This window comes from Enhydra lutris, unplaced genomic scaffold (genome assembly GCF_002288905.1).
Source record: "Enhydra lutris kenyoni isolate GAN:26980312 unplaced genomic scaffold, ASM228890v2 scaffoldscaffold29, whole genome shotgun sequence".
Classification (NCBI taxonomy): domain Eukaryota; kingdom Metazoa; phylum Chordata; class Mammalia; order Carnivora; family Mustelidae; genus Enhydra; species Enhydra lutris.
In genome coordinates, this window is record NW_019154113.1 from 19,098,213 (window position 1) to 19,115,643 (window position 17,431).

Below are 17,431 nucleotides of genomic sequence, written 5' to 3' on the forward strand. Positions count from 1 at the left end.
AGGATGGCAAGGAGCCCTTAGTGCTCTTCGCTCTTCCCGAGCAGGCCTTTTCCCTTCAGCCCCTGCCTGCCCACTCGGGGTACGCAGGCCGGAGCCACGGAGCCACGGAGGCCACCCGCTTACCTTGGCACTCTCCAGGGCCTTGTCAAGGGCCGTCACCTCGTGTTCCCGGTGCTCGTCCGAAACCTCCAGTGCCCTTACCGGAGCCTTGCAGGTGACGCAGAAGACCAGGGTGGCCTCGTCCTCGTCCTCCTCCTCGGGGATGACGTAGCACTCATACTCCTCGCTGGCCCGGCCGTGCACGTACCTGTAGGCCTCTGGCAGGTCCCGGCCCGGGCCGGCGGTGCCCCAGCCCGTGCAGCCGCGCTCCCCGGCCTCAGGCCCCCGTCGCCAGTCCCTCTGCGCCCCGAGCGGCAGCTGCTCCGGAACCTCCGTGCAGGGCGCGCTCCCGTCTGCCAGCTCGGAGCCCCACTCGCCTGCACCCCCGAGGGCGTACAGATGCACCAGCTCGTCCACCTCCTCCTCCAGGGCTCTTGGGGCCTTTCCCAGGGCCGCGCCGCCAGGCTCGCCGGCCCCCTCGGCCATCTCGGCGTAGACTTCCCTTCCTGTCCGCGTGGCCCCTTCTGGGAAGGGGTGCAGCCGGTCCTCGGGGTCATACAGATCCATGGGATAGAAGTGGAAGTCCGAGGAAGCCCCCGCAGCCTTCCCGTCCATGGCGCTTCTGCACCTTTGGGCTCCTCCGACGCGGCTCCTAGGACACAGGGAGAGGGAGGGACCCCGCTTACGAGAAGGCCATCCCAGTGAACGGCCGTTGGATTTGCTCCACTCACTCACAATGTTTAAAACATCGCCCGAGCAGCTCAGCTGCAGTTTTACTTTGAATCATCCAGGAAGAGCGGTTGACACAGGAAGGAGGGGCTTTCTAAGCTTAAAGGGGGCCAGAAATTACCAGAGAAAGGTCAATAGGTCCCTCTTTTTTTTTTTTTTTAAAGATTTTATTTATTTATTTGACAGAGAGAGCACAAGTAGGCAGAGAGGCAGGCAGAGAGAGAGGAAGGGAAGCAGGCTCCCTGCTGAGCAGAGAGCCCGATGCGGGACTCGATCCCAGGACCCCGAGATCATGACCTGAGCCAAAGGCAGCGGCTTAACCCACTGAGCCACCCAGGCGCCCTCAATAGGTCCCTCTTGACTCAAATAAACAGAGGCCAAATAATGGGAAGTGTCTCCACAAGAATTACTAAACATACAGTATAAATTGGTGGAAAAAAACTAAGATCGCAATAAATTAGTGTGCAAGAACAATCCACGAAGTAATCACTTGGGCAAAACCATTTGGGAAATGGTCCACCCTTATAAGTGACAGAGAACAAATAAGTAAGATGCCATTTTGCCTTCCCAGTAAGCAAATATTTTAAAATACACGATTCCCCAAGGCTGGGTAGGGCCCAGCCACGGGAGGGCTCTCGGAACGGAGCGCACACGAGCCCCGCCTTTCCGGAGGGCAAACTGGGTAGCATGGACCAGGAGCCTTAACAATGTCCCCAATCTTTGAGCTAGTAATTCTCATCAGGATCCCGAAGGGAAATATCCAATACAGGGGGGAAATGTTTCTATAAAAATACCCACCGCAAATATTTTTAGAGGGAGGGGCAGAGGGAGAGGCAGAGAAAGAATCTGGAGCTGGCTCCACGCCCAGCACCGAGCCCAACACGGGGCTCAGTCTCCCAACCCCGAGATCGTGACCTGAGCCAAAATCAACAGTTGGACACTCACCCCACCGCGCCACCCGGTGTCCATAAAAATGTTTATGACAGAAAAAAAATAAGTAAAACCCTAGTGATTAGGAGAACGGTTAACTCAACTAGGATATGCATACTCTATAGAACGCAACGCAGACTTTAAAATATTAGGGAGAGCAAATGATAACTTGGGAAAGACTTACGGTATGATATTAAGTAAAATAAACAGAATACTCATTCTACAGAGACTGCGATGCTTACACTTTAATGGCGGTACGTAAAATCTAGAAAGAAATAACAAACGGTAGAAGTAGTAAATACGACATAGGGAGTGGCTACTACTTACTGAGCACTTACTACGCGCTTCCTCCGGGCTCGGCAGGTTACAGGCATACCCGTGTGGTGGGCACTGCAATTACCCCCATTTTACAGATGACAAAACTGTGGCTCAGACAGGCTATCTGGAGCAAGGTCCTGTGCTGAGGAAGTTGTTGGGCTGGGATTTGAACCTTAGTCTGTGTGGCGGCCCTGAGACTGTGCCTGACGGATGTCTGGCTATAGGGAGCTGAAGTGACTGGGTGTCCAGCTGCGCTCTGAAAACGTCATCTCACTGCACGGAGGACACACTTCGCACGGGCATCTCCATCCAGCGACAGAGTACAGCAGGGACACTAAGGCAGATCGGTTTGACATGGAACTCCTCTGAGGGCAGATTTTGGCCGGAGGGCTCCCTGACAGCCTTGCTAAGCCTTTTTTAGGGTGTGCGGCAGGCTGGGGTGACTGCTCCAAACCATCCTTCCCTCCCTCACTCGGGGCCGGGCTGCATCACGGGCTGACGGTTCTCTCAGCCTCTCCCATCTCCTTCCCCATTTCATCTCGGACACGGGCTTGCCCTACTAAAATCCTTGTGTATCGAGTCCTATTTGGTGCCTGCCTCCTGGAGGACGTGGCTTACTCAGTCTGCTGGACTCCACAGTCCCTGCTTTCTTCTGGGAACACAACTGCCGTTATGTCAGACTGTCCTTTATGATAGTTTTACGGATACAGGAGTCACACACCATACAATGCTCCTGTCAGAAGTGCATACTTCAAGGGCTTTTGGTATATTCGCGAAATGAGCACTAATGACCACAGTCCATTTTAGGCCATTTTCATCCCCTCACAAAGAATCACTGTACTCTTCAGCTCTCACCACCCACATCCCCTCATTTCCACCAGCCCTAAGCAACTGCTAATCTACTTTGTCTCTATTGACTATAAATAGAATCATATACTGGGTTCATATAATGGAATCACATTAGTGGGATCATATAATATACTGTCCTTTGGGACTGGCTCCGTTCATAACAATGATTTCAAGACTCACCCATGTTATAGCGTGTGTCAGTACTCACTGCTTTTTAGAGCTAGATAACGTTCTATTGTGTGGGCACATTGTGTTTTATTAACCCTTCATCAGCTTATTTGCACATTTCCCTGTTTTTTAAAGATTTATTTATTTGAGAGAGAGAGGGAGAAGGGAGGGAGCACACAAGTGAGGGGAGGGGCAGAGGGAGAGAATCTTCAAGGAGACTCCCTGCTGATCATGGTGCCCAATGTGGGGCTCGATCTCACGACCCTGAGATTATGACCTGAGCCAAAAGCAAGAGAGAAAGTGTGTGGCAGGAAGGGGCAGAGGGAGAGAGAAACTTAAGCAGACTCCCCACTGAGCGTGGAGCCCAATGCGGTCAATCTCATGACCCTGAGATCACCATCTGAGCCAAAACCAAGAGTTGGATACTCAACCCACAGCACTGCCCAGCACCCCTGTATGTTTCCCTTTTCATTTGGGTTGTTTTCACCCTTTGACTATCACAAATAATGCTGCTAAAATGTTTGTGTACAGGTTTTCGTGTGGCTTGGGTTTTCATCTCTCTTGGGTAAATACCTAAAAGTGGGGTTGCTGGATCATAGGGTAACCCTACGTTTAACTGTCTGAGGAACTACCTGACCATTTTCCAAAGTGGCCGGGCCGTTTTACATTCCTACGAGCAGTGTACGAAGGCTCGGATTCTACCACAGCCCTGTCAACACTTGCTATTATCTGACTTTTTGATTATAGCCATCCCGGAGGGTGTGAAATAGTATGTCATTGTGGTTTTGATTTGCATCTCCCTGATGAAGATTGATATCAGGTATTTTTTCCATGCATTTACTGGCCATTTGTATGTCTTCTTAGGAGAACTATCTATTGAAATAGTCTGCCTATTTTTAACTGGGTTATTTGTAAAATTTCTTTATGTATTCTCGAGATAGTCCATTATCAGACACATAATTTGCAAATATTTTCTCCCATCTTGTAGGTTGTCTTTCCACTTTATTATTATTATTTTTAAAATATTTTATTTATTTGGGGCGCCTGGGTGGATCAGTCGTTAAGTGTCTGCCTTCAGACAGATCCCACATCCTGGGATCCAGCCCTGCATTGGGCTCCCTGCTCAGCGGGAAGCCTGCTTCTCCTTTTCCCACTCCCCCTGCTTGCGTTCCCTCTCCCGCTGTGTCTCTCTCTGTCAACTAAATAAACAAAATCTTAAAAAAAAAAAAAAAGATTTTATTTATTTGACACAGAGAGAGAGAGCATAAGCAGGTGGAACAGCAGGCTGAGGGAAAGGGAGAAGCTGACTCCCCACTGAGCAGGAAGCCTGATGCAGGGCTCAATCCCAGGACCCCAGGATCATGACCCAAGCTGAAGGCAAATGCTTAACCAACTCAGTGACCCACATGCCCCCATTTTTAAATTTTTTAAAAAAATACTTAGGCTCCACACTCAATCGCGGGCTTGAATTCATGATCCCAAGATCAAGAATCACACACTCTACCAAATGAGCCAGACAGGCACTTCCCTCTTTATAGATGGTGTCCTCTGAAGCACAAAAGTTTTTAAATTTGATGAAGTCTAATTAATTTTTTCTTTTGTTACTTGTGCTTTTGGTGTCGTATCTAAGAACTTGTTGCCAACTCTGAGGTTAAGCCAACCTTGCATTCCTGGGATAAATCCCACTTGGTCATGATGTTTTTTATATATACATATATTACTAGATTCAGTTTGCTGGTATTTTTCGAGGAATTCTACATTCATATTCTAAGAACTATTAGCCTGTAGTTTTCTCTTCTTGTAATGTCTTTGTCTGGCTTTGATGTAAAGGAGATAATGGCCTTGCAGAGTAAGTTGGGAAATATTCCTTCTCTTCTACTTTTTTTGGAAGAACTTGTGAAGACTTGGCATTAATTCTTCTTTAAATGTTTCGTAACTCACTAGTGAAGCTATCTGGGCTTTTCTTTGTGATTGTTTTCCCCTTATTATTAATTCAGTCTATTTTACATAGGCCAATAGTTGTCAATTTCTTCTTGAGTCTTTTGGTAGTTTGTGTCTTTCCAAGAATTTGTCCATTTCATTTATCTAATTTATTGGAATACAACTGTTCATGGTATTCTTTTTAATTACTTTTATTTCTGGAAGTTTGGTAATAATGTCCCCTCTTTCATTTCTGATTCTAGTGATGTGAGTCTTCTCTCTTTTTCTCTTGATTAGTCTAAGTAAAAGCTTGTCAGCTTTGCTGATCTCTTTAAGGAAGTAGCTTTTGGTTTTCTTGGATTTTTCTCATTTGTTTTTCTATTCCCCTCTTCATTAATTTTCACTATAATATTTAATACTTCCTTCTTTCTACTTGCTTTGTTTAGTTTGCTGTTCTTTTCTCAGTGTTTTAAAGTGGCAAGTTAGGTTGTTGATTTAAGATCTTCTTTTTAAATACAAGTATTTATAACTATAAATTTCCCTCTAAGCACCACTTTTGCCACATCCCAATAATGTGGCAAAACTTTCGGTATGTTTTATTTTTACTTTTATTCACCTTGAATTATCTTCTAATTTCCCTTTTGCTTTCTTCTTTGATATGTTGGTTATTTAGGACTGTATTTTTAATTTCCACATATTTGTGACTTCCCAAATTTCTCTGTTATTGACTTCTAATAGCATCTCATTGTGGTCATAACATATTTTTGCATTATTTCTATCCTGTTAAATTTATGGATGCTTGTTTTAGCATTTGGTTTATCCTGGAGGATGTTCGATATGCCTAGAGAAGCATGTGTATTCCGCTGTTGTTGGGGCGAGTGTTTTCTAGACGTTTGTGATGTCCAGCTGGTTTATAGTGTTACTTGAGTCCCTATTTCCTTATTTATTTTCTTCTTAGTCATCCTGTTATCAAAAGTGGAGTACTGAGGTCTCCAACTGATATTGTTGAGTTGTCTCTTTCTCCATTTATGTCACTTTTTGCTTCATGTATTTTGGTGCCCTGTTGTTAGGTACATATACATTTATTTTTAAGACTCATTTATTTATTTTAGAGAGAGAGAGGTGGGGGAGAGGAGCAGACTCTGTGCTGAGCATGAAGCCTGACAAGGGGCTTGATCTCACGACCCTAAGATCATGACCTGAGCTTAAACCAAGAGTCAGATGCTCAACCACCCATGGCACCCAGGCTCCCTGCATGTACATTTATAATTGCCATGTATTCTTGATGGATTGACCCCTTTTATTGTTATAAAATGCTCCTCTTTATCTCTAGTAACACTGATATCAATACTTCAAATTGTCCTTCCACTCAGCCTGGAGGTTATTACTTATTTTATGTTTTTAAAGATTTATCTATTTATGAGAGAGGGAGAGAGAGAGAGAGAGAGAGAAAGAACCCATGAATTGGGGAGGGGCAGAGGGAGAGAGAGAATCCAAGCAGGCTCATGGGGGCTCGACCCCAGGACCCCGAGATCAGGACCTAAGCCAAAACCAAAAGTTGAACACTAGACCAACTGAGTCACCCAGATGCCCCCCACTAGAGGTTTTTAAGTTCCAAGGCCATGAAATCTTACAGGGCAATGTAATATTCAAAGTGAGAGGGTGCAGTTTTACTTTTGTAACAAAGACAGGAAGGGATATTGTGAACACAGAACCTGCCTGAAGCCTCAACCACTGGCTCATTTCAGGAGAGAGCAGCTCTGGGCAAGATTCAGTATTATGTTAAGCATCTGGAATCTAATACTCTTAAAATTATCCCCATCCACATATCCCTTGGAAAATCTTTATGTACAGATGTTGTAGTCTGAAGATCGATGGTATAAGTGCTACCCCTTGCAGGAACCGGAATGAGACAAAAGGAGTGGGAGGGAATGGGAGCAGGAGGGGACGGCCAGGTGGAGAGAAGGAACAGTGTATTATTTGCTCCACAACAAATAATAACCATTTATCATCCTGCACAGTTTGCGTGGGTCAGGAGAGCAGCCAAGGGGAGGAAAAGAAACATTCTTTTGTAAGCTAAGTGGTTTCCAATTCTTTGCTTTCAACAAAACTGAAGGAGGATCTAATCAAGCGTCAGCTGACGTATGACTAAAAATGATTTTTCACAATAGATGACTATGTAATTTTTGGCATACATTTCGGAAAGAGTTCAAAGAGTTGAATGATAGTGCTATAATAATATAATTTGTAACTGCATGTAATAATTCATACATGAAAATTTGAATTAACTTTTTTAAAAAAAGAAAAGCCCTACCCAGCTCACCAAGAGATTCATTTCCATTTCACATTTGTTTTGTTTAACATTTGTCAAAATTAGTAATGTATGTTGTTTTGCTCATATGTGCCTACAAATAGTATTGATAAATTAATCCAGAATTAAAAAGAGGTTACCATTTAGAGCCTTATGGTTCCAGGAAAATAAAAAAATTTAAATCCCATGCATGTATTTTTTTTTTGTAGAGAAGTCTCAGAGATGATCAATAAAAGACTTTCTAAATATAGAAAAACAATACATTAGGACAAAACTCTAAAACTTCTCTTCTGAAAAGTTAAATGTAAACACAAGCTCAAGAAGAAAAAGGGAACAAGGTAAAATTTCTAATGTTATAAAGGGTTTTTTTTTAAAGGTTTATTTATTTATTTCTTAGAGAGAGAGAGAGAGAGAGAGAGAGAGAGAGCACACAAGTAGGCAGAACAGCAGGCAGAAAGAGAGGGAGAAGCAGGCTCTCTGCTGAGCAGGGAGCCCGAAGCAGGGCTTGATCCCAGGACCCTGGGATCATGACCTGAGCTGAAGGCAGACACTTAACTGACTGAGCCACCCAGGCGCCCCTAAAAGAGTTGTTGTTGTTGTTTTTTTTTAAGATTTATATATTTGAGAGAGAGAGAGTGGAATGAGTGGGAGGGGAAGAGAGAGGGGGAGAGAGAATCCTAAGCAGACTTGATGCTGAGCGTAGAGCCTGACACGAGACTCAACCTCACGACCCTGAGATCACGACCTGAGCTGAACCAAGAGTGGATTCTCAACCAATGGAGCCACGCAGGTGCCCCATAAGAGCTTTTGTTGCATTTTTTAGCACACTAGATGAAGGGCAGCAAACTGCGGTAGTATTTAAGAGTCCATTAAATAAATTTAAGAGTTATAAAATAGTTTTATTTGGAAATGTAAACATTTATAGCATGTCAGAAAGTGTATCTTTTAAAACTATTCATACTTTTTAAAATAATGGCTTAAGATATAATTTACACACCATAAGGTTCCACTTTTAAAGTGTACAATTTAGAGATGCCTGGTTGGCTCAGTTGGTTAAGTCATACTCTTGCTTTTGGCTCAGGCTATGATCTCAGAGTCATGAGATTGAGCCCCCGCACTGGGATCCATGCTCAGTAGGGAGTCTGCTTGAAGATTCTCTCCCTCTGCCCCTCCCCCAACTTGCCTGCTCCCTTCCCCAAATAAATAAATCTTTTTTAAAAAAGTGTACAATGTAATATTTTAATAAATGTGGAGTTATGGGCTCATCGCTGATATCCAATTCCAGAACACTCATCACCTCCCAAAACCACATACTCATTGGCAATCACTCCCCCAGCCCCTGATAATGACCATCTACTTTTCGTCTCTATTTGCTCATTCTGGACATTTCATATACATGGAATCATACAATAGTCATACAATGTGTGGTCTTAGGTGTTTAGCTTTTTGCCATTGAACATAATATTTTCAAGGTTCATCCATGTGGTACGACGCATCCTTTTTACAGCCAAATAATATTCCAGTGTAGGAATATAACATATTTCCTTTATGTTACAGATAACGTATCCAACTGATGGATATCTGGGTTGTTTCCACTTTTTGACTGTTATGAACAATGCTGCTGTGAATGTTCATGTACAAGTTTCTGTGTGGACACAGGTCCTCATTTCTCTTGGGTGTACTCTGATGAGTGCAATCGCTGGGCCATGTGGTAATTACATTTAACCTTGTGAGCAACTGCCAAACTCTCTTCTAAAGTGGCTGCGCCATTTTGCTTTCCCACAAGTCGAGGAGGAGGGCTCCAATTTCTCCATGTCCCATGCAATACTTGTTATTGTCCAGCTTTCTGACTGGAGCCATCCCAATCGATGTGAAGTGACAGCCCATTGTGGTTTTGATTTGCATTTTGCATATGGATAATGATACAGGGCATCTTTTGGTTCGCTTATTGGCATTTGTATGTTAACTTTGAAGAAATGTTTATGCAACTCCTTTGTCCATTGTGATCGTTAATTTTATGGGTCCACTTGGCTGGGCCATGGTGTTCAAATATTTAGTCAAATATTATTTCGAATGTTTCTGTGAGGTGGTCATTTGGATGAGATTGACTTTTAAGTTGGTGGACTTGGGGTAGATCAGATTGTCCTCTGTAACGTCACTGGGTCCTTCCAATCAGTCGTAGAGCTGAACAGAACAAAGGTGGCTCTGCCTTAAGCAAGAAGGAATTCTACCAGCACGTGGCCTTCAGACTTGAACTGCAGTGCTGGCTCTCGCCTAGGTCTCCAGAAGGCTGACCCACCCTGCAGGTTTTGCACTTGCCAGTGTCCATAACTGCATGAGCTCATCCCTTAAGATACATGTCTCTCTCATATTCTTTATACACATACATGTACCCCACTCCCCCTTACTGGATTCAGTTTCTTTGGAAAACTTTAATACATCCATTTTCAAATTGGGTTATCTATCCATTTATTGTTGAGTTTTATTTTTTATTTTTCATTTTTTTATTTACTTGAGAGAGAGCATGAGCACACGCAGGGGAATGGCCAGACATAGAGGGAGAAGCAGGCTCCCTGTTGAGCAGGAAGCCTGACTCAGGTCTCGATCCCAGGACCCTGGATCAAGATCTCAGCTGCAGGCAGATGTTTAACTGATGGAGCCACCCAGGCGCCCCTTTTTATTGTTGAATTGTCAGAGTTCTTTATATATTCTGGATATAAGTCCTTTATCAGATGTTTGATTTGCAAATATTTTCTCCCACTCTGTAAATTATCTTTTCACTTTCTTGAAGGTGTCCTTTAGAAGCACAGAAGTTTTTAATTTGGATGTTGTCCAATTTATCTATATTTTTTCTTTTAGCTTGTATTTCTGGTATCATGTCTGAGAAACTATCACTTAATACAAGGTTATTTAAACTTGATAAAAATTTTTAGATAATATAAAGTTTCTAAGGGAGGTCATGAGCCAAAAAAAATTGAAGACCACTAATCCATACACAAAAAAGGATGACCTTTTTTTTGTTTTAAAGATTTATTTATTTATTAGAGAGAGAGAGCATGCACAAGCAGGGGGAGGGGCAGAGGGAGAAGGGGAGGGAGAGAATCTCAAGCAGACTCCCCACTGCGTGCAGAGCCCAATGCAGGGCTTGATTCCAGAACCCCGAGATCATGACCTAAGCTGAGATCAGGAATCAGTCATCCAATTGACTGATCCACCCAGGCACCCCTTAGAATGACCTTTTTGGTTTAGAGAACGAGTTGTTATTATTATTTTATTTTGTTTAACTGTACAAGTCACAATAGGTGCAGTTGATGTCCAAATATTGACTGAAATTTCTACCCACTGAACTGTTCTACCATTCTAATTAGCTTGCACAAGTCTTTCTCAAAAACGCATTCCTACATAAAACCAGGAATTCTGTGAACTGCTTAACTTACTAACTAATCTCTTTTGAAAATAACTTTATTGAATTATAATTTATATACCATAAAATTCACCTGTTTTAGGTGCATGATTCAACAGTTTTTAGTAAATTTCTCAAGTTGTGTAAGTAACCCCACAATCCAGTTCCTAATGCCCCCTTTAACAATGAATTCTGGTAAACCTAATGCTTTTTTAAAAAACCACCATTACTGGGGCACCTGGGAAGCTTAGTCAGTTAAAGCAACTGCCTTAATTTCAGGTCATGATCCTGGGGTCCTGGGATGGAGCCACGTATCATCAGCCTCCCTGCTCAGTGGGGAGTCTGCTTGTCCTTCTCCCTCTGCCTCTCCCCCTACCTATACTCTCTCTCTCTCTAATAAATAAATAAAATCTTTAAAAAAGTAAAAACTGAAAAATACTATTACTAAACCATTCCAACATGGTACATATGCAATACATTTTGGAGGAAAATAACAAAATTAAAAAAATGGAAAGACCGAGTTTAGCATTCCCCCACCCCCCACCATAACGATCAGTATGATTCAAAAAAATTTTTTTTTTATTTGACAGAGAGAGAGATCACAAGTAGCAGAGAGACAGACAGAGAGAGAGGGGAAGCAGGCTCCCTGCCAAGCAGACAGCCTGATGTGGGACTCGATCCCAGGACCCTGAGATCATGACCTGAGCTGAAGGCAGAAGCTTAACCACTGAGCCACCCAGGTGCCCTTCTATCAGTATGATTCAAACAGCCCCCCGCCCTAGTTTCCACTGTGGGATCAGAGCCAGCAGACAGCTGTCTGTCTAACACCTTGGAGTCAGGGGCAGCGCCTCCCTGACCCACAGTGCTGGTCCTTCTGCAGTGAGGGACTCCTCGCTGCTGATAGACTATCCTTTCAATAACTACCCCAAAGCTATGTAAAAAATGCCATTCATGTTTCTTTCCATTTTCTCTGGTTTTGATTGCCTTTTAAAAAATACAGCATTTTCTGCTGGCCTAATTATGAAATCCACAGACACTGGCCCATGCTCTGCTGGCTGTTCTGTGACTTTTGATCCTGCTGACCCCGCTCAGCCTGCTCTCGGGACGGTCCCCCACTGGGCTGCTCCTCACAACAGCCTTTCCCAGGCTTCCATTCCTGCTCCCCTCTTCCCTCTCCACATGACCCAGGTGATCCCGTCCATTCTTGTGGCTCCACTCTCATGGCTCCACTCTCGTGGCTCCACGGCCCCCTCTCTGCCAGTGGCCCAAATCCTTGTCTCTGGCCCCGACCTCTGCTCCAAGCACAGGCAGAATTTAGAGAAGCCGCAGCCTTCCTGAACATTCTCATTCTCCCACATCTAACACCACCAGATGAAGCTCATTGCCTCTCACTTTCTCCACTCTGATGTGGGACGTGACAACACACACGCTATCTCCTAAGCCACGAGCCTGTGATCACCCCCACAGGCCACGCCGGCAGATGCCTGAAGTCCCAGGGACTTGGCACCCTTTTGGAGAACTCGCTTTCTCTGTGCTCTGCCTTTAATGCCACTGATTGGGTCCCGAGCCCCTCCCTGCACATTCCGCTACAGGCCTTAGGTTTCGTATCTTTTCGTCTGCTCTATCTGCAGAGACCAAGGATCACTCAGCTGTCCCACCTATGCTGTCAGGGAAAAGAACTTGGCCCATGTTCAGGGCTGGTCAGAGAGTGCCCTTTGCCCTTGTGGCCCAGCCCTTCCTTCTCACTGTCGGAGCTCGCTGCCAGGTTCCTCTTGCTGCCTAACCCCCGCCCCCCAGTTCTGTCCTATGAGCACAAGGAAAGGCTAAGGGGGGGCAGTTAGGAGCACAGAGGACTGACCCCCATCCCCCATCTGGCCTTACTTCGGGAAGACTCATAGTAGATTCTGGATTCCAGGGATGGAGACCCACTCTACCCTTAACCTGGGGAAGCCCTCAGCCACCTCTCTTCATCTGGGCTCTGTCCCAAATGTCATTCTTCCAACTTAATCGGGGCAATAACCCTCCTTGGGGGTCCCTCACACCCCCTCATGGGCTCACCTCAGCTCGTGCTGACGGCAAGACAAAACACAGCCACTGACTGGCCTTCTCTGCGTGTGGGGGGACAGTGGGAATGGACGACTCAGGCTCTGCCCTGGGGAGTCCCTGGGACTCTCTCCTCTTGCCTGCCCTGCTCTGAAGTCCGCACAGGATGCTCTTGTTTCACTTCCCCAGGCAGCACCAGCCAGAGCGGCGGACTCCCAGTGGCCAGGAGCGACAGAGACAACACCCCTCGCCGCATACCAGGCAAGCAACTGGCTTCTGGGGTCTGGATCCATAAGGAAACTTTCCTCCCCAGCCTCCAAGACAGGGCACATCACATCAGGGTTCAGGAACACTTCGGTCCCATTCTTGAAGGCTCTGAAACTCTTTACACGGACGACAGTGGTGAGAATCAGTAATGTGTGGCAAGGCTGAGTCCATGGCCATGACCACGCAGGACTGAGGCTCGAGGTACTAGCTCCACTGTGCCCTGGTCCACCAGCAGGTCCATGGGAACCTGGTCTATGCCCAGGCTGGAGGAGGGGGTGAATAAAGGTTGCTCCCAGAGGCAGCATCACAAAGCAAGCAGCTTTGGGGTCTCCCTAGCACCTGCGATTTATGAAGATCCCAGAGCCTGGATGTTCTTTGGGGTTACTTGTAAGAGCCCTGCCCACCGTTAGACTCTGGCTGGGGCAGTCCTGGCACCTCATCACAACGTAGGATGTTTTAGGGATGGGGAAGCGTAGCTTCAGGTGAAGTAGGACCCAGCTCCCTACGATGGGTCTGCATCCCAGCAAAACCGGCATTGAGATGGACCAAGAAACCTTCCCTCTACAGCCCCACACACGTACCAGACCCAAAGGATTGCAAGACACTCCCGAGTACATGTGCAACATCCCCACCTCAGCTCACGTCTCTCTTCCGTGGTTCGTGAGGCCAAAGGGGCCACTCAGCTGGGGAAACGCCACTTTGCCTTCTCCCCTGCCCTGATCCAGCCTGTGACCCCCACATCCCTTACTGGTCAACAACACAGTCAAAGCCTTCTGTCCTAAGGGGCTCTGAGTACAGCCTTTGCTCTCCTGCAAGTGTGGCCAGCTAGCTAATCAGAACGACCCCGTTGTGGGAAAGGACGGTCTCTTCATGACATAGTGCTGGGAAAACTGGATAATCACATGCAAAAAAATAAAACCAGGCCCCTATTTTAACCTATATTAACCTTCCCCAAACTAACTCAAGATGTAGATTAAAGGCTTAAATGTAAGATATGAAACCGAAGAACTCCTAGAAGAAAACAAGGGAAAAAGGTCCTCGACATCGGTCTTGGCAACAACGCTCTGGATGTGACGCCGAAAAGACAAGCCATGAGAGCAAAAATAAACACGTGGGAGACCATCGAACTAAAAATAACTCCACTGCAAAAGAAACAATCAACAAATGAGAAGGCAACTAGGAGAAAATATTTGCAAACTATTTACATGATAGTTGATATCCAAAATATGTAAGGAACTTGTACAACACAATAGCAAAAAACCCCCAATAATCTGATTAAAAATGGACAGAGGACATAACTAAACACTTTTCTGACATCTACATGGCCAGCAGACACACGAAGAGACACTCAACATCACCCATTGTCAGAGAAATGCAAGTCAAGACCACAGTGAGGGGATGGCTGGGTCAGTCAGTCAGTTAAGCATTCGACTCTTGATCTCAGCTCAGGTTTTCTGTTTGTTTGTTTTTTTTTTAATTTGACAGACAGAGATCACAAGTAGGCAGAGAGGCAGGCAGAGAGAGAGGGGGAAGCAGGCTCCCTGCCGAGCAGAAAGCCTTATGCGGGGCTCATTCCCAGGACCCTAAGATCATGACCTGAGCCGAAGGCAGAGGCTTTAACCCACTGAGTCACCCAGGTGCCCCTCAGCTCAGGTTTTGATCTCAGGGTTGTGAGTTCAAGTCCCATGTTGGGCTCCATGCTGGGCATGGAACTTACCTAAAAACAAACAAAACAAAACAAAACCCCTGAAAACCCACAATGACATAGCACCTCACACCTGTTAGAATGGCAGTCCTGGGGGCGCCTGTGTGGCTCAGTGGGTTAAAGCCTCTGCCTTCAGCTCAGGTCATGATCCCAGGGTCCTGGGATTGAGCCCCGAATCGGGCTCGCTGCTCAGCAGGGAGTCTGCTTCCTCCCCTCTCTCTGCCTACTTGTGATCTCTGTCAAATAAATAAATAAAATCTTAAAAAAAAAAAAAAAGAATGTCAGCCCCGAAAGACAAGAGATAACAAGCGTTGGTGAGGATATGGGAAAAGGGAACTCTTGTTCACTGTTGGAAATGTAAATTGGTACAGCTGTTATGGAAAACAGTATAGAAATTCTTCAAAAAATTAAGAACAAAACTACCATATGTGTGAGTGAAATGAAATCAGGATCTCAAAGGGAGATCTTTACTCCAGTGGTCATTGGAGCATTATTCACAGTAGCCAAGACAGAAACAACTGAAGTGTCCATCAATAAATGGATGGATAAAGAAGGTAAACCACGGAGTATTACTCAGCCGTGAGAAAGGAGGAAGTCCTGGGGCGCCTGGGTGGCTCAATTGGTTAGGTGACTGCCTTTGGCTCAGGTCATGATCCTGGAGTCCCAGGATCGAGGCCCCCATCGGGTTCCCCGCTCAGCGGGGAGTCTGCTTCTCCCTCTGATATCTCACTTCTCACGCTCCCGCTCTGTCATTCTCTCTCCCTCAATAAAGAAATAAAATCTTTAGGGAAAAAAAAAGAAAGAAAGAAAGGAGGAGGGAAGTCCTGCCGTTTCCAACAACCTGGTGGACTTGGAGGACGTTACGCTAAGTGAGACGAGTCAGCAGAGAAGGACCGAGGCTATATGGTCTCCCTCACAGACGTGGAATTCTAGCAAGCTGAGCTCACGGGAACAGAGGCTGGAACGGTGGCTGAGCGGCTGGCGAGGGGGGACACAGGGAGATGCTGGTCGAGGGGTACAGACCGACAGTGACAAGATGAGTAAGAGGTCAGCGCGGCGACGGTGGTTAACGAGGCCGCACTGTACACTCAGTGTTCTCACCGCAGGCCATAAAAGGTGATGATGTGAGTGAGGGACCCTACGGTGAACGACCTTGTCAGGGTCACGGTCTCACGGTGTGGCCGTGTGTCACACCATCCCAGGGTAGCCCTCACACCCGCCCAGTGTCGGATGTCAAGGGTGTCTCAGCAAAGCGGCGGAAACATGGGGAACGTCTGTTGCTGCTGCAGGACACTGAGGTCTGGGGGGTCTGACCCGCAGCCTCACTAACGCAGACACGGAACCAGGGAAGGCCCAGCCCAGCTCCCAGCAGGGGAAGCGCTCGAAGGCGGGGACGGCTTTGCCGGAAGCAGCGTGGGGCAAAGAGGAGCCTGGCTTCTGGGGTCAGTGACGTTCTCACTGCATGACCTTGACCACCTGTCTCAGCGGCCCCGAGCCAGCTTCTTGGTCTGTAAGTGGACAGGACTTGTCGTGAGGATTAAATAAGCTAATACGGCCCCAGCGCTCGGGGCCACACCTGACACCTTGCAGGCAGAGATTTCTTAAAACCATCTTGTTTCTACCGTCTGCTGGCCACAGGCCCTGCACTCTGAGGGCTCCATGACTGGCAAGTCTCCATTAACTCCCGTGGACACCGGGCACCCACCCCTTCTGCCCTAGCGCCAACCCCCCAAACAGCGTCACCTTCTCCAGCCGACACCACTGTTCTTTCTGACGGAGCCCAGGGCTCCTTGTCCCTTGCCAAGTCTTGCCTGAGGTCTTGGCTGGGGCTGCTCTTCCTGCTGAGAGCGGCCCACCCTTCCCCACCTCACCGCCCCTCCACCACGGCCGACACCCGTCACATCCTCAAGGGGGCCACCACGTTCCTAACATCCACTGATACATAGCACAACACCCCCTCCCTCGCACCCAAACCAGAGCCGGGAGCTCATTCTTGCCATCACCCATGTGACTGATGCCCGATGAGTGCTGATTCCGGGTCTGTCAACTCAATCTCCAGATAACCGCCCCCACACACCACCTTCACCGCTGAGGCCACTGCCTTCTGGATGAGAAAGCTCTGTTTGCCTTTGGTTTCGGCTACTTCTTAGTGCCGTAGCCTTGGGAAAAACCACCTCTCTGGGCCTTGCTTTCATGAGCCCACGTGATGGGTTTTTGCTCGTTCCTGCCTCATGAAGTTGGCATTTAGATGAAATAACACGATGTATGTGAAATTCTTTTGGGTGCAATAATAGAACATTGTGTAAAATGCTTAGCACAGCACGTGGCTCAACGTGAGTCCTCAGGCTGCATCCGGTGCTGTCATGAGTGTGGGGGTGGCTGCTAGAGTCACTGCCTGGACCTCAGCCTCTCCTTCTGGGGGCGCTCATGAAGGGTGAGGACCAGGGTCAGAACGTGAAGACTCACAGTGGCCATCGCGAGGAGGAGCCACCTGTGGCCGCTGTGGGGTCATTGTCTCCCCTGAAAACAACTGAAGTCTGGAGGAGGCACCAGGACAGAAGAGCCTCACATCCAGGCCCAGACGTCGGCTGGGAGGTCACCGGTCCTCACGGCAAGAGCTTCTGGGGAGCCCGGGCAGACGTGTGGAACTCTAGGGACGGAGGGGCCCTTGGACAGCAGGTGAAGAGCT

General features: G+C 46.8%; 1 protein-coding gene across 1 annotated transcript in view; it reads right to left on the minus strand.

Moving 5' to 3' along the window:
* Positions 1 to 17,431, minus strand: part of LOC111152572 (fibronectin type III and SPRY domain containing 2) — a 44,622-nt gene that overhangs the window by 22,287 nt on the left and 4,904 nt on the right. The window contains exon 3 of the mRNA XM_022511058.1: positions 124 to 751. Coding sequence (XP_022366766.1) covers positions 124 to 714 — 591 coding nt within the window. The 5' untranslated portion in view covers positions 715 to 751. The remainder of the gene's footprint in view (positions 1 to 123; positions 752 to 17,431) is intronic.